Below are 17,937 nucleotides of genomic sequence, written 5' to 3'. Positions count from 1 at the left end.
GAGGACATGTACCTGTATATAAAAAAAACCCTATAGTCCGGTGCGCCTTATGTGTGTGTTAAATACAGAAATGGCACACATAACTGAGACTGCGCCTTTTATGGTCGTGAAAATTGTCTGTTTTTTTATACATTTCCATCCCCAGGTTTAATTAATTACATTGCTTGTCCAAATGCTCCTGGCCCGGTCCTTCTGTCACATTTTAGAACCCATTCTGGCCCGAAAGTCAAAAAGTTTGCCCACCCCTGGTCTAGTAGTTCCCATTGATTTTGCTTGTAAAGCGGGGAGAATGCGGTTGGCTTACCGCACCATGACATCACTGCTGGAAGATGGCAGGAGGCAGGGGTTACTATATTTGCCTCACAGAACCAGAACCAACCACAAGCAAACACTTGATTTCATTTTAGATTCTAGCTTTTTGTTCTAAAACATTTCCTCCAATAGCTGCCATGAAACATTTGATCACTGGGTGATAAAATTAAGAATTTATTAACTTTTTGTTCTTTAACTCAGATCAACCAAAGGAAGCAGACAGCATGGCAGCAGCACAGCCTGGTGAGTTACACCTCTGAGCAACGCAGATGACTGTATCTGTTGTCATGGAGACATGAAAGCACAACTACATGGAAAAATATGAACAGACAATGTATTTAGCTTGATGTAGAATCATGGTTTTAAAATAATATGATAATAAACAGAAACGTGGTTCAACTTTGAACTAAAATCCATCCCAGAGTTTCTCCACCATGACTGACTGCTTCTGGGTTCTGGGAAAGTTGTCCTGATGGTTTTTATCCTCATCAATCTAAAGATGCACACAGCTGAGCTCAGCATCAGTCTAGATCATGTTAATCCAGTTTTAATTATTAAAACAAATAGTTAAAAACCTTTAATCCACAGACTTCAGCCCACAGCCTGCTCAGCTTTGACAGAGAGAATAATAATCAGTGCTTCCCCTCTGGGTTCATTTGCAGCTTCAGAGCAGATTTTAACCTTTTATCTATAAGTAAATTAAACAAACAAACTTACATGAGAAATGTAGCTGTACATCCACAAAATATAGGGTACTTTGTTTCATAAAGCGCAAAAAAAGACATTTTTGTTTTTAAAGCCCCTAAGGGGTTCAAACAATAGGTCCCCCCATTTCAACAAATTAGGTTCTGCCTTTTAAGACAGGAAAGTATAGCAGTTAAAGTTGCTACTTGAGAAAATACTGAACCATAGAGATAAAAATAGCCCTGTGATTCAAATTATAAATTGTATTTGGAATAAAAATGAGAGAACTAGGGGTGCTAAAAAACACATCCTCCAAAGACAGATATTTACATGGGAATGTGGCAGATAATTAATTGACATATTACTGATCTTGCTGGATTTTATTCTGCTTTACTTCCATAAATTGCAGGATCTTCTTTACTGTATCTTTGCCAGAAGTATTTGAAGTTAATTTATTTATAAAGGCTATTTTAATTATTGTGATCGACTTGCGACGTCAATCCCGCCGCATGCGCGCTTCATTTGCAGTCCGGTCGCTGAGGGTAAACATCCTGCAGCTCTGACTGCAGCGCTGAGAGGGACTCCTGCAGGAGAACGGGGTTGGGATGGGGGGGGCGCCTCACGGCAACAGCTGCCGCTGGAGAACAAGAGAAGGAAGGATACATGCTTTCACGTAATAGTCTCCAAAAGCCGCCAGTGACACCGTAAAAATTTGCCAGATTTGTCGCTAGTCGCTTTTTTGAAAAATAGTTGCTGGAGGGGTCTGAAAAGTCGCTAAGTATAGCGACAAAGTCGCTGAGTTGGCAACACTGCGCACCTGCAGCGCTGGCTCGCTCTGCCGTCATTTTTTTTTCTTCCCCCGTTTCAGTCAAGTGGCAGTGATGATGGCGGCGGCGGCGGATGATGCATTAATCGCGCGACACAACTAATCGATGATGAAATTCGTTGCCAACGCTTTTAAAAGTCGATTTTTATCGATTTTATCGATTTGTTGTTGCAGCCCTAAGTTTCACGTTGTTACATGTTTTGAAAAAATATTTTCCAACTGTGATGCACTTTTGAAACTGCTGAGCTTTTGAAATTTTAAAAAAATTTGAAAAATTTGCTGAAAAAAACAAACATTGCTTCTTTATTTATCTATTTTTCCAAAGGGATTTTTATATGTTTAGAAAAGTAAAATTGGAAGTATTTAGAGAATAACTCCTATGTAGTTAGGAAAACATTCCATGAGAGTGTTAATAGTCCAATTCTAACACCTAGTCGGTGTAATTAAGTGTTAACTTATCCACTCCAGAAATATTTATTATTAAACACTTAATCAGAGTTACAATGCCAGCTCTCCAAAAAGAGTAAAATTAACACTCGCTAGTGTGGACCGATATAGACACTTCAAGAGTGTTAAAATCAATTCTGACAGTGTTGATTTGATCATGTTGGATTTGCTGTGTACTTAAAATGTGCAGGGTCATCTTTGAGCACGCCATTTCACTTTTCTTTCACCAGTTCACCGCAGTTCTTCCAGCAGTCCACACTTTCTCTGCTCTCTTTTTCTTCTCCTTCTTTCCCATTGCCCGGCTTGTCACAGGTTTGCCTGCTGTGTCTAAAAGTAGCAGCAGCAGCAACCCAGACTGACAGCAGCTCATTGGCTCATTTAGATCACGTGCAGCCTGGTCCCAGAGGACTTTACCGTACAAACAGGAGAAGCAGACAACATGCAGTAATTTATAAATGTTTTAAATCAGGTTGGGTCCAGCTTAGCCAACATTTGGGTCCAGATCCGGACTAGGCCCACTAATCCGTGACCTCTGCACTAAACCTTTAATTTCTGGACATGTATGATTTGCTTTCTTAGTATGTGTGGATTGCATGGATTGTTACCAACATCTGGTGAAAATGTCATGTCAATAGCACATCTAGAAATATATTTACTGAGAATAATGGTGATGTGGTCAATACTTATTTCCCCTGCTGTTAATATGAGTGAACCTTCTGCTGAGCCATTAGTCCTTTAATCCTGGAGATGGTGATAGAAGGTCTTTATGATCCACTGTAGGCTCAGGTTAGAGTCCATCACTACACCCAAATTTAAAGCCTACTTTCTAGCTGGATTAACTGGAGCTGTGTTCTTCCTTGTATATTATTTCCTTTGGTCCTAAAATATAATTACTTTAGTTCAGAAGGTAAAGTAACAAACTTTCGTAAAATAAACAACGTTTACATTGATGGAAAAAGGAAAATGATTGAAATTGCTCCTTATTGATCCCACAATGGCGAAATGAACTCTGCATTTGACCCATCCCCTTGGGGAAGCAGTGGGCTGCCTTTGTGTGGCACCTGGGGAGCAGTGTGGAGTTAAGGGTCTTTGCTCAGAAACACAGAGTGCAGGCTGTGGGGATCGTACTTCCAACCTTCTCAGAGCACAAGCACACTGCTCTAACCACGAGGCCAACACTGCCCAGTTTATTTAGCCTGAAACAGTTTTCTCTGCCCAAACAAAGTGGACCTGTGTGATGAATAGCGGGTCTGAGACGATTATTTGTGTCATATGTGCGATAAACAAAAAACACATTTTTAGGAAAGACCTAAAAGTTTTGTGTCACTACTGACTGGCACTGGGATATGTACATACGTTTATTAATCTTAAAAAATATACATGAGATGGACCAAGCAAAACTGGAAGAGTAAATGATACATACTTTTTCTTTTTTTCTATCGTCATCAGAAATCCAAACAAGTATTAAAATGTTCCATTAAAGAACATGCTTTGTGTAATGTTTGTTTCATGTGGAGTACAGTATTAAAAGTAAAAAAAAAGTAGTTTTTCTTCAGAGACAGAACTTAGAATTTCTTCCTCATAGTATTTTTTTAATTACCTAAGAATGTTACTTATATTTTGAAATTATGTTTATTTTTGCAGTTTTTATTAAATAATATTAAGCTTGGTGTTAGATATGATAAAGAGTTTATTGAGAACTATTTACTTTTTGTTACCCAATGACTGTATGAAGTTTACCTGTTTTAATTCTTTAATATCTGAATTAGATTTGAAATTCTTTTTCATGAAATTATAATAATGGAGGATATATCCAGTTTATTTTCCTCTTAAGGCTTAGATTGATATAATTTAAGAATTATGTTTATACCTAAAAATTATTTCAATGTTTCTCTCCAGTGTCAGAAGTGAGGATCGTTCTGCTGGGAAACGACTGGTTTGAAAGAAGCTCAGTGGGAAACATGTTATTGGAAGAGAACAGGTTTGAGAAGAACAGAGAACCAGAAAGCTGTCTGAAAGTCACAGGAACGATCAAAAACAAACTATTTGTTCTAATAAACACACCAAATCTGTGCCTTGAATCTTCTGAAGAAGACTTTAGAAAACATGTGGATCAATGTGAGAAACTCTCTGCTCCTGGGCCTCATTTGTTCCTGCTGGTTCTACAGCCTGAAAACTTCACAGAGAAAGACAAACTGAACCTGTCTACATTTCTTGAAGATTTTAGTGATCAAGCATTTGGCCACTCATGTGCTCTGATAGTATCCAATAAAACAAAGAGTTCTGGTTCCATGGAAGAATATATGCTAAATCAACAGCTGAAAGAATTAATTAAGAGATGTAAACAGATAATGTTAATGGGATATAATTATGAACAAAAACGACTGTTAATGGTTATTGAAGAAATGGTGAAGAACTCTAAAGAAGAACATGTCACCAGAGGAGTTCTCAAAGATCCAACAGCAGCTGCGCAAAGTCAGCATGCAAGAGACGGTAAGTGTGCTTTATGTAGACTTTGACTTATTTGTGTTGTCAATTAAAACAGTTATACAACTAGTGGAAACAGATAAATGAGATATAAGAAATTAATATTGTATTTGTATTTATTTCAGCACATCAGCTCCGAATAGTGATGTTTGGAAAGAGTGAAGACAAGAAAACAACTTTGGGAAACATCTTAACAGCGAAAAAGGACTTTACCGATTCACCATTTAGTACTTCTAGAATAATTTCTTCCAAACACTGTGATGTTGTCAAAGGTTCATGGAACAGTAAACCAGTAACAGTGGTGAGGACTTCAGACTTATCCAGTTTATCTGTGGAAAGTCTGAGAAAAGAGATCCAGAAATGTGTGGAGTTCTGCTCTCCTGGACCAAATGTTCTGCTGCTGTTGGTGAAGCCTTCAGATTTTACTGAAGAGGACAGAAAAACACTGAAGTTCATCCTGAGTTTGTTTCTACCAGATGCCTTCAAACATTCAATGGTTATCCTGACACATAATGAGAAGCCTGAGGATAAAGCAGTAGAAAAACTGATCAATGACTGCAAGCAAAGGAAACTCAGAGTCAGTCTTCACAAACATGAAATCTCATCAGATGACCGGAAGAAAATGACAGAAGAAATAGAAAAGCTTGTTTGTGACAATAGAGGAGAATATCTAACGCTGAGTTATGAAGATGATTTCATGCCTTTGTTGAACAGACCCACACCTTCACTGAACCTGGTTCTGTTTGGTAGAAGAGGAGCAGGGAAGACTTCAGCTGTTGATGCCATCTTAGGAAAAGAAAGATTTGGACCAAAGGCCAACTCCTCAGAGTGTGTTAGAAACCAGGGAGAGGTTCATGGACGTTGGGTTTCTGTGGTGGAGCTGCCTGCCTTGTGTGGAAAAGCTCAGCAGGAAGTGATGGAGGAATCATTCAGGTGTATCTCCCTCTGTGAACCTGAGGGTGTTCACGCCTTCATCCTGGTCCTACCTGTGGGTCCCCTCACTGATGAAGACAAGGGAGAGTTACAGACCATCCAGGACACATTCAGCTCTAGAGTCAATGACTTCACCATGATCCTGTTCACCACAGAGTCAGATCCTACACATCCTAACTTCATAGAGAATGATAGAAACACCCAGGAGCTTCTTCAGAGCTGTGGAGGAAGATATGTTGTTCTCAACATGAAGGAGAGGAAGCAGATCCCAGAACTCTTGAAAAAAGTGGAGAAGAGTATTTCTGAGAGGGGGAATCGTTCCTGCTACACGACTAACACATTAATACATGGTATAACGGAGAAAATGTCCATTCTACAAGCTGAAGTTCAGAAATTCAGAACAGAGACTGCTCTCACAGGTAAAAATAAGTTTTAATTAGAATAACATTTAATATTATCTGTCTTAAGAAATTATTTATAAACTATTAAAGCAATTAAAATTGCTTAAAAGAGCTTAAGCTCTTTTTGTGCATTTGAAATTAAATCTACTTTTAGCAGGTTTCAATAGAGTTAAATATATTCATCATTCAGTAATAAGTATTCCGTTTGAAAATGTTGACTTAGAATTAGAGTTTTTGTCTTCTAAGATATTAGACTTGTATGAAATGACATGGGACATGTTTTCAAAACATAACAAAAAATGGAAAGGGAGCTTGAAAAAATTATTCATTATTACCATTTTAATCTTCTGCTTCCGTGATGGATTAAATTCTTAACGAGCTTGGCCAACTCAGAAAATTTTAAATACTTAATTCAATAATAAAAATATATAAATATTGATAAAATTAAAGAGTGATGTTAAAACTATATGCCAGAGATATGAATCCTGTTGGGCTCTAAGGCATACATTTTAAAATTGTTGAAATCTTTAAATTCAAGGTAAAGATTATTATAATTAATTCAGATTTTAATAAGATCCACACATATTTTTGAAATTGGTATCACAATTATATTCTTAATCTGTTTTTGATATTAAACTTAGGACAAAGGAAGTTAAAACTATTTATTAAAAAAAAGTGTGTTTTCCATTCTTAAAAGTGGTTGGCTGAGCTATCCTTCATAGCTTTTGTAAAATACAGTGTAATCCAGACCTAGATCCGCTAAGACCACAGCACAAAATATCTCTGCGCTAGTGTCAATGGGTGTAGCATCTCCTGATTTCGCAGCCAAGAAACATAGCACTAAAACATCTCAACGCTGGTCTGGTCTATCACCAAAATCATTATCTGTTGATCACCATTTCAAGCATAAAAACCATAAATCCTTTAATAATGTCTCATAAACATTGACATTTTATCATTAAGTGTAAAATTAGGAGATGAGAAAGTATCATGATCAAATGGATGATAGGGAAAATAGTGATGACAAAGCATGAAGGAATGCTCCTAAGAGGTTTGTAGGTGGCTTTTAAAAAAGCTGTTTTAATTTCGTCCTAGAGGGACTGTTTTGTCACCCCCTCCAGCCTGCCTTTGCTGTCCTTCCACCTCCAGCAGTTAGTCTCTAGAGCAGGGTCACCAAGACTGAGGGCTATTCTAAGGGTACTCATTCATAGGACAGGCTACAAATACTGGCATGTGAACTGTAGGATTCATTATTTACCTAAACTTCATAGATAATAAAAATATTTCTATTGTTTCTTTTCATTTCTAATTTGCTTTAACTTTATTAAAATTTTGAAATCCTTATGAATGCTTACATGTTTTAAATTATTGATATGATGAAATGCTTTATAAATGCTTTAGACTGAGGCCACCCCATGTTGTCCTTGAAGGCCCCTTGTTGCTATGGGCAGGTGACCCCTGCTGTAGAGGCTAGCCTCAATTGCAAAATAGCCACTGACTGGGGCTGCAGCGGTGGTTCTGGGATTAAGCGCACAACCCCTGTACCAAGGCTTTGGTCCACAAGGAGGCTGTGGCAGGTTCGAGCTTCAGCCTGTTGACCTTTGCCCCATGTCCCCCCTCCCTCAAATTCCATTTCCTTTTACCACCATTGAAATACTCTAAACTAAACAAATGACTATTCTTTAAAATCACTTAACTTTTATATGATTCTTTTAAAGGATTTCAGCAGAAAGGAATAATGAAATAGTGAGTCAGAAACTATTTAATAAACCCAACTAGCCCAGTATAAAAAAGTCAAGGTTTCAATCTCACATTCTCTTGTATAAGTCTCAATATATAAATCCAGCCAGAGTTTGAGATTATTCATGAGCAGATGCAGCATCTTCATTCAGTATTGTAGATACCCCTGTATCTCTACAGATAGAATTATTGCTAAGAAGGGAAGCCTATCTAACTGATTTATTAAGAACTTTCAGACGAGGCACACAGCTGCACTGCAAAAGTTGTTTGAGTTCATTATGTGGAAATATTTTGCCTGCTGCAGGAAGATGGACCATAATAGCTTAAAGAAGACCTTACTATGTGTGTGTTCAACTGTTTGAATCCAAAGTCTTTTTTTTTTGTGAGGGAGTAATTTCCAGATAGGGTAAAAAGGAAATAGCATTTTTTAAGTTTTAACAGAAATGCTCCAATTAAGTGTGACAAAAAAATATTAAACAATTATCAGACAACGCAGATATCAATAATAATCAATTCCTATTTCAGGCCTCGGTTACTTTACTATTGCTCTCAGTGAATGCAGACAAGTGTGACCCGAACCTATGTTTTACCTTCTTTTTATCCTGAAGTTCATCCCCTAAAGGTCCATCCGGCCCAAAGTTAACACAATTAACTTTTAACTACATAATTCCCAGAAGGCCTTTTTTGTTTTTCTCAGCTCCACAGAAAATCCCATGATACTATGCAAGGAGAGCTCTCGCAAAGCATTCTGGGATAAATCTGCTCGTCTAGTAACCATCAATGATCTCTACCTATCAAGGTGCATTGTGGGAAATTTTGAATACACTACTTTTTCATCAACTAGACGTTTGGACACTCATCTAAAATGGTGTAATCACTATAGAGTGCCCTATGAGTTATTAAGCCAGATATTCTGACACAGCGAGAGAGAAGTGTTACAGAACGCTGTTTTTGTAGCAATTTGATTCTGAAATTAGCCATGAAGTCCACTTAGCCTGTGATCAGTGTAGTGTGAAAAAAGTATTCAACTACTCACCCTAGTTCAATAAACGGAGATCGATGGATTTCACTCAGTCGGCACATTTATTTTCATATCTTTGCAAAGAGAGAACAGTTCATCATACGGCCCTTACTGCTCTGTATTCAGCCTTGTTCTGCATGAGCAGCGTTTGTTCCCCCCACTTACAACAACGGAAAGCAGTCAGAGTCAAAACAAATTACAGACACTTTGGTTAAACAGTAACATGTTATGTATAAACCTTGAGAAAGAATCTGGTTTGTTTTGGGAAAAAGCTATGTCTGGTCTACAAACACTCTCACGCAGATAATTCTGTGGCCTTGCAGATGAAACAGACTGAGTGAAAACCTTTATAGTGAGTAAATTGGATAAACTGATATACGTATGAAATAAGAGAAATTTAAAATTTCCGACCACATCAGTTAGTTGATTCTAGTCCATAGCATGTGGCCCTCTATGATGGAGTCTCTATTGATATGATCCCCAGGACAGTCATGCAGCAAAGAGACTGAAAAAAGAATGAGGCAGAAAAATTAATATCATGGTTTATGGCCCAACACTATTAGAGCAGCTGAAACATAGTCATCCTTTCATATAAACTGTACTGATCTACATGGTTAAATTGTGTTAGGTGCAAAAAAAAAAAAAAAAAAGAACAACCAAAGTAGAATCACTAGAAGGCGCACTTAGAGGGGAGTGAGACCCTGCAGAGGAGTGGCATTTTGACATGACACTTGTGACACTGCTTCCACTGATAAAGTCAGATATGATTGTGGAAATTACCCTGTACATCACCACCACCCCTTTTTTTCACTTCAGATATTTAGTCATTTAAGAGCTATATTCATCATGCTGTGAACTTTTTGCTAAAGGCTGTCATACTGTCAGAACGTTTTTATACCTAAACCAGACTTTCCCTAAATTCTGATTCTGAGGAACTAAATGGAAGCTTTATCAAGCATTGTCTAGCTTACCTACAACAATAATTACCATGAAATGACCATGTTATTCATGTTTTTAACAAACTGCAGTTGACATGTAAGAATGAAATGTTGGAAATACAAAGCAAGCATATGGCTTCTTTGTAAACCGGGATCAAAATCTTCTCTGCTCTTCTTCCTCTTTGTCTATCTAGGCATGGAAGTGGGGTTTGAAGTCAGAACCTCTGGATTCCAAGCGCAATACCCTAACCACTAGGCCGCCACTCTCTATTGTCATGATTCAAAGTATTGTAGCCTTTACAAATGTTCTTACTTTGAATTTCTTCTTCACAGATATTGAGGAGAAGAAGAGCCCAGAATGTCTCAGGATTGTTCTGATTGGGAAAACTGGTTGTGGGAAGAGCTCATCAGGAAACACCATTCTTGGAAGAAATGAATTCAGATCTGTACCACTTCAACAGTCAGTCACAAAGTTCTGTCAGAAAGCCCAAAGTGAGGTGGATGGTTGTCCTGTTATTGTTGTTGACACTCCTGGTCTGTTTGATGACACTTTGTCTCACGAAGAAGTCATTGACGAGCTGGGGAAATGTATGAGTCTTCTGGCTCCAGGTCCACATGTCTTCCTGCTGGTGTTAGAGATCAGTAGATTCACACCAGAGGAGATGGAGACGTTAAAACTCATCAAGAAAGTTTTTGGAAAAGATTCTGAGAAGTTCACCATCATCCTTTTTACTGGAGGAGACAAATTGGAACGTCACAAAATAACAGTCAGTGAGTACATTGCAAGTTGCAATGATTCTTGTAAGAAGCTGATCGCTGACTGTGGAGAAAGATATCATGTGTTTAACAATGTTAATGAACAGAACCGCTCACAGGTCAGTGAGCTGATCAGAAGGATCAACACAATGGTGAAGCAAAATGGAGGAGACTACTACACCAATGAGATGCTGCAGGAAGCTGAAGCTGCCATTAGGAAAGAAATAGAGAGAATACTAAAGGAAAAGGAAGAGGAGATGGAAAAAATAAAAGAGGAGCTTAAAAGAAAACACAAGGAAGAAAAAGAAGAAATGGAAAAACAAATTGAGAAACAGAGAGCAGACATGGAAAAAGAAAGAAAATTGAAAACTGAACAACTTCAAGAGATGGAAGAAAACATTAACAGGGAACGAGAGCAAAGAAAGAGAGAACAGAAAGAAAGAGAAGAAGAAAAGAAGAAAAGAAAAGCGTTTGAAGAACAACAACAACAAGAGTGGGAGAAAAAACAAAAGGCTTTAGAGGAAAAAATGAAATCAGAATCAGCAGAAAAGGAAAATATTGACAGGAAATTAGAACAGATGAGGAAAGAAATGGAAGAAGAACGTGAAAAAAAGGAGAAGGAAAGAAAACAGTGGTGGGAAAAAAGAGAGAGAGAGAATGAAGAGAGACGAGAAGAGGAGCAACGGAAACTGAAAAAGCTTCAAGAAGAATTTGAGAAAGAAAGAGAAGAATATGAAACTAAACTTAAAGATGATGAACAGAAAAGAAAAGAAAAAGAACAAAAACTTCAAACAGACCTTAAAGAAATGGAAACAAGGATAAATCTGGAGCAGGAGGAGAAAAAGAAAGAACAAGAGAAGAGAAAAGAAGAGGAAAGGAAAAGAGAAGAGGAGGAGAAAAACCAACAACATGAGTGGGAGCAAACACAGAAAAAATTGGAGGAAAAAATCAAATCAGAATCAAAGGATAAAGAGACTATCAGCATGAAACTGGAAGAGATGAGTAAAGAGATGAAACAAAAACGAGAAGAATGGGAGAGGGAAAGAAGAAAAAGAAAACAACAGGATGAAGAGGAACAGAAAAAACGCAAAGAGCTGGAAGAAAAATTAGAAAAAGAAAGACAAGAACTTAAGAACAAAATAGAATCTGATAAAAAGCGACAGAAAAAGGAGGAGAAGGAGAGAAAACAGATAGAGAAACAACTCAGAGAAATGGAAGAAAAGATTGAGATGGAGAGGGAACAGAGAAAGAGAGAACAGGAAAAAAGGGAGAAAGAAGACAAAGAAAGAAAAGAAGAGGAGGAACGACAACGACAGGAGTGGATGAAAAAACAAAATGCTTTAGATAACAGAATCCGGTCCGAGTCAGAAGAAAAGGAGAAAATTAACAAGGAATTGGAGCAGAGCAGAAAAGAGATGGAAGAAAAACGAGAAGAATGGGAGAAGGAAAGGAGAGGGTGGTGGGAAAAACGACAAAAAGAGGATGAAGAGAAGCGTGAAGAACTAAAAATGCTTCAAGACGAATTTGACCAAGAAAGAGAAAAATATGAGATAAAAAGAAAAGAAGATGAGAAGAGACGAGAAGAAGAAGAGAAGCAAAGAAAAGAATTAGAGCAAAACTATGAGAATGAAATTCAGAACATGAAGAGTAAATATGAGGAAGAGGCCAGAAAAAAAGCTGAAGAGTTCAATGAGTTTCAAGAGAAATACAAGAAGGAACTTATTGAGAAACATGAGGAAGAATTAAAAGCTATGAAGGATAACCACAGGAAAGAAATGGAAACAAAAGAGAAAGAGCTGAAAGATACAGAAGAAGAAAAGAAAAAATTAGATGACATAAGGAGAAAACAAAAAAAAGAACTGGATGATTTAAAAGAGAAATTTGTTGTAAAGCATTGTGTTACTAGTTAATGGATATATTCTCCAATATGACGCAGAATGTGAAAATTATACATTTACTGAACTGCATTTGCTTCAACTATTTAGCAAATAAAACATTCATAAAACATTAACTTCATCTGCAGAAAGAATATTAATGTAAAGTAATTTATTGAATTTACTAAAACCTGAATACTGAGCTGACATTTAAAGCTGAAACAACAAAATGAATCAGAAAACTTAAGTGTATCAGAAATAAAAATAATAAAAACAACCTTGTAAAAAATGTAAAAATAAAAACATTAAATTATGCTAAATATAACTAGATTGGTCACAACACATAAGAGAAGCTTGGATCCATGGTTGTGTTCTTTGTTTCCCTTAATTCAGACTCTGCTCCATCTGTCATGCCAAGTAGCCTCCCTTCTTCCTGTTTATCTGCAGGAGTCTTTAAACCTAGAAGGCTTTTCTTATCTGTAATTAGTTTCCAGTAACTTTGGATCAATATTTTTATCTTTAACATTTGTATTTTTTGGTTAGCTCACTTGGTAAGTGTCGAAATGATAAAATGATAAAATTGATCTACTGTACATAATGATGTAGATTAAAGGCTCTGGTTCCTGCCTGGGTAAAAAGTAGAAGGCACTTGCTAAATAAAAAAAAAAAGGAATTTGTTTAATTCGCTAATTAAGTTCCACCGTTGATTTCTGACAGGGGACAAAGTCCAATGGTTCCACAAAGTTTATAGTGACTCTTTCTTTGATTAAAAAGGTTTTCTTCTAACTTTTCATGTATTGTTTTTAGGTGGGAGGGTTCAGGCCTTAGAGTTGCCTTTTGCTTTACAGTAAAAATCTCAAGTCAATATAGATAATCTAGTATAATAAATTGGTGTACTTTAGATGTAGCCGACTGAAGATGATGCACAAGGGTTAAATCAATCAGGGTCAGTAGGTTGAATTAACAGTTCTTCAAAAAAAATTTATTTTAAAATAAAGGACTCATGTTTTTTTTTTTTTTTATTGTTTTTAACACAAAGCTTCTTTATTGCTCCAGCAATATCCTGTTTATATAAGATGCATTTTATAATTCAGTAAAGTTTTTTAGCTGCTCAGCTCCATTTTTTATCTTTGTTCCATTTTTTTCTGTGTTAAACATTTCTGTCATCTCAATCTCAGCTCAGTAGAGCAAATACTGATCCCAAAAGTTCACTGAAAGAGAAAAGGTGGTGGAGCTTCTGTTTCTGAATTGGAGATAGTTTTAACTTGGACATCAGATAGGCTGCTTGTATTATAGCTAATAGAGCATGCAATCTTACTATTATTTCTGTATTTTATTTGTCCCTAAATGACTAAGCCTTTATAATATATTTTTAATCCAATATTGATTTTGAACTTCTTACTGTTGGAATCATTTTCATATCTGGCATCTTTGTCAACCATGTTTTGTGTTAAATGTTCTACATTAATAAAATGGTGTAATGTTTTTGGAATCCTAAGTTGTCCTTTAACTTTTTACAGAAAACACACAAAACACCCAGCTTATAATTTTTCTGTTCGAACAAACTGGCTTAATCCATTCTAGCTATTTCTGCAGATACTTGTCTTCATGTTGTTATAACAACCAAAATAAATAACAGGTTATTTTACGATGACAATTAATTCAGCATCCCGCCTCTCAACCAGAGATTGTTTGAGATAAGCACCACAACTCTGACGGCATAAGCAGGAGAAGATGGATTGATGGATTTCTTCAATTTACTGAGTAGTTTGACTCACATGCTAAAATATGGAGACATGTTGAAAGGAACAGAGGTAGAAACCTAGTATAAATTGTCATAACACAAAATGTTTTAGACACATAATATAGGGGCACATTGTCCATATCAGAACAGTTTTAATGGTACTTTTAAAAAAAGTTCCTTTTTAATATGATTTATTTTATCAAACCCAGATTGGGTCCAGCTTCGAAGTAGGTCAGCTTCATTAATGCTACAGTAACCTGAGTCTCTAAGTTAACTTTTTATGTTTACTTTTTTATTTTATTTTAGGTAATATTTCTTGCATCCAGATGTAAAACAAAAAATAAGATGCGTAATTCAATAGTAGTGGAAAACTCAAGGTAAAATGTCAGTACAAATGTAAATAAGATATAAAAAAAAATGAGACTAAATAATCCAATCCAATCCCATTTTTATTTAAATCTATCTGAATAATAGGCAGAGAAATGAACAAATTTTCTTATCCTTGATTTAGACTTTCTGAATCACTTTATCATAGTTCAATCTGAAAAATTCACATGAAGAGAAAAGACAATTAGAAGAAATTTATTGATACAGTTATTTTGTCTTTGGCGCTCAGACCTCTGCAGGAAACATAGCACTTAATTTTAATAGATATGCATGAACAGGAGCAAAGAACAGGGCTGCCCCCCCCCCCCCCCCCCCCCCCCCCCCCCCCCCCCCCCCCCAGGCCTGAAACTGGTGGTGGAGTGGAGATAGATAAAGTCTGCTGAGCTTTATGGGGAGATCCAGTGGACTGTGTGAGCTGATACTAGAGCTTCACTCAGGCACCTGGAAGATGGAAGTCCAATTGGATAACACAGGTTGAAAAAACCTGTCCATGATGAGCAAGCATAAAGCGACAGTGGAGAGGAAAAACTCCCCATTGGGAAGAAACCTCTGGCAGAACCAGGCTCAACATGGCGGTCTTCTGCTGGACCGGTTGAGATGAGACGAGGAATGCAGTAAGAGTCCAGGAGGAATCACACTGATGAAGCTTTAGCTGCAATGGTGGAGGAGGAGATGGAGGTGGGTTGAAACGGTGTCATCTGAATGAAGCCACACAGTGCATCCACAGCCTGCGCACAGGAGCAGACAGGTGCGTAAAGGAGGCCTTTTCAGATTAACTTTGGATGCCAATTGGCTTTTGTATAGTTGTGGTTCAAAGCTGATTGTCGGTGTCGCAGGTGGATGTATGAAAAGCAATACGTTTCTTCAGTTGAACTTCCGCCTATGCTCCATTACTGCAAAGAGGAGTTTAACCAATAGCCCCTGAAAGGGAATCAATAATCTTTTTCTCCTAAATCATAACCTATACTACACCGTTCCTCCCGTATTGCTGCGCTCAGACTTCTCCTCGGAGATCGAGGAGAGCATGCACAATATTTTCATTTAATTCGTAGGAGCAAAACATGCAGAAATGAAAGCCTAATTTAATATGACATATTTTAAAAATCCTCATCAGCATCCAGCAGATGTGCGGTTTCTGATGGAGATGAGAAATCTGCTTCCTGGTCTGTTGAAGTACCAATAGTTTGCATCCAATCTTTGAAATAAACGGTGTTAGTTTTTTGAAATATATAAAAAATGATGCTCTAATTTGTAGTTACTGATCTGTTGTTACTATATTTTAATTTGACAAACCGGATGTTCTCGCCGTTCTTTTCCCCGTTTGGTGCGATTGTAATAACCCTGGCTGCCGGGGGGTGGGGCGCCCCTGGGGCCTCGGATCCCTGGAGCCCAGGGCTGGATTCACTTTGGACTCGTCCCCGCGGCTCCCGGGGGGGTTGCTGGGGGACACCGCAATGACTGCCACTCTGGGTCTCTGAGCAAGACCCTTAACCCCACACCCCTCCCTGGGCGCCGCACAATGGTAGCCCACTGCTTCCCAAGGGGATGGGTTAAATGCAGAGGTAAATTTCTCCAATGTCAGATAAATAAAGTTCAATTCATTATTAATTTATGTCAATGTGATCATTTCTCTGAATAGATTCCAACAGTTTAGATCCTGAACAGCTGATCAGAAAAATTGGTGAAACTGTGGCTGTAGAACTGATGATCGTTTGTTTTCCATCAAACTGGGATCTGATCTGAGGGATCTTCTCAGGAGTTGATAAAATGACCAAAGGTCATTAAAATATATGTCAGTTGCTTTTTCAGTTGGGTTTTTTGATTTATCACATTCTATCATCTTTACATCTAGAGCAAGGAGGAGTCGAGGTGATAACCCCTGATTCGTTCAGCCAGAAGGAAGAACTGTGCAACTGCAGCCTCACTGCATCCATCTGCTCAGATAGACGTGGATGAAGGTGAACCTTGAAGTTAAAAGTCAACAGGTCATCCTGACTTTCAGCTCTTTGCAAACTGATGATCAGATCCTGTAATGATCTCAGAATGTAGGACCCAGAATTTGAGGCGAGACAGGCAGTGGGAAAGTTCAAAGCGTTTATTAACAGACAGGTGCGCGGGGCTGCTCGGGAGGGATCTCTGCAGAAATGGGAGAATACAGGTCAGTGACTGGATATGGAGCTTGGAGCAAAGTCACTGACCTGATTTAAAGTTCAGTCCGTTCGCGGAGCTTTGACCGCAGTAGCGGCGGACGACGCCCCCAGACTTCCTAGAGAGCGCGCAGCAGACGCCGAGCAGCAACAGAGTCCAGAAGGGAAATCCAAGGCCGAAGTCAGGAGACAGTTCCAGGATCAGATCAGACAAACAGAGCAGACAGGGGCAAGGCAAAAACTCGAAATCCTCAGGGCAGAAACTGGTCAATATCAGGGAAACAGGCAGACTACAGATTGCTAGGGAACGTATCACAAAAACACAAGAATAACCTGGCGCTGATGGGAGGCAAACACACAACTTAAATAGTAGAGTAACTAGGTGGAAATGATCGGCAATAATCAGCCGCAGAACCAATTAGACAGGAAAGCAAGGAGCAAAGGAAAAAACCAAACCATCAGCACCGAGATCATGACAGATCCTTCAAACACCTACCATGAATTCACTGTATTTCTTCCTGTTTACAGCATCTATTTATTTGTGTCCTCTAATGGTAATAAAATTAAATAATGTATAGTTTGTTTGCAATATATGTGTTGTGTGGTTTATATCTTTTGGTTCCAGCCTGAACTACAACACCAGCAAAAAAATTAAACAGCTTTGATTAAAAATTATAAATTACATTTAACAAAAACAGACATAAATTTAAACGAACAAGAAATAATCAAGCTTGCTCTTAATGGGAAAAAATGTACCTGAAACAAGATAGGAATTTAAAATCAAAGTTGAAAATTAGCTCTTTAAACTATATAAATGTCTGTAACTATGTGCAAAAGCTCTACCACCTTTACCCAAATATTGACCGTTTCATGTTCAACTGTTCTTCCTCAGTTTCTGTTAACAAAGTCTGTGATAGCGATCTGATCTTTTGTTTTATCCTTATCACTGCCAGCCATCCCACTGCATCGTTCTAATCGGTCTCCGCCACGTGACGTCAATTGTTTACCTCGGGCGCGGTGCATCGTGGGAAAACCAAAATATTAGGTGGAAAGTCGAGATAAGCCACACGCGGCTGTTCTTTCGGCACAATTATTTACCAGAAATGACACGATCATGTTGTGTGAGAGGGTGCCAGTCCCGGTGTCGTGCCAAGGTAGTTATCTCCTCGTCGGGAGCGCGCACGGAGTAGAAAGAACAACCCGAGTTAACTCCGCTTCAATTCCAACGTGCAGAACTTGA

General features: G+C 38.0%; 2 protein-coding genes across 2 annotated transcripts in view; both read left to right on the top strand.

Moving 5' to 3' along the window:
- LOC119782364 (phospholipase A and acyltransferase 3-like) overlaps positions 1–16,573 on the top strand; it is an 82,405-nt gene extending 65,832 nt beyond the window's left edge. The window contains exon 8 of the mRNA XM_038283312.1: positions 16,420–16,573. The gene's annotated coding sequence lies outside the window, so the exon portion shown is untranslated. The remainder of the gene's footprint in view (positions 1–16,419) is intronic.
- LOC119782401 lies at positions 4,175–12,455 on the top strand. Its single transcript, XM_038283351.1, has 3 exons — positions 4,175–4,762; positions 4,882–6,108; positions 10,123–12,455. The coding sequence occupies exons 1-3, from the start codon at positions 4,231–4,233 to the stop codon at positions 12,453–12,455; spliced, it is 4,092 nt and encodes a 1,363-aa protein (XP_038139279.1). The 5' UTR covers positions 4,175–4,230.
- Positions 16,574–17,937: the final 1,364 nt, after the last annotated feature.

Source organism: Cyprinodon tularosa, unplaced genomic scaffold, assembly GCF_016077235.1.
Source record: "Cyprinodon tularosa strain WSP-4 unplaced genomic scaffold, ASM1607723v1 ctg192, whole genome shotgun sequence".
Lineage (NCBI taxonomy): Eukaryota > Metazoa > Chordata > Actinopteri > Cyprinodontiformes > Cyprinodontidae > Cyprinodon > Cyprinodon tularosa.
This window is presented reverse-complemented; position numbering and strand designations above follow the sequence as displayed.

Coding starts and splice junctions, on each gene's coding strand:
- LOC119782401 (XM_038283351.1), top strand. CDS start 4,231: ATGTTATTGGAAGAGAACAGGTTTGAGAAGAACAGAGAACCAGAAAGC. Junction 4,763..4,881: donor AAGTCAGCATGCAAGAGACG/GTAAGTGTGCTT, acceptor TATTTATTTCAG/CACATCAGCTCCGAATAGTG. Junction 6,109..10,122: donor AACAGAGACTGCTCTCACAG/GTAAAAATAAGT, acceptor TCTTCTTCACAG/ATATTGAGGAGAAGAAGAGC.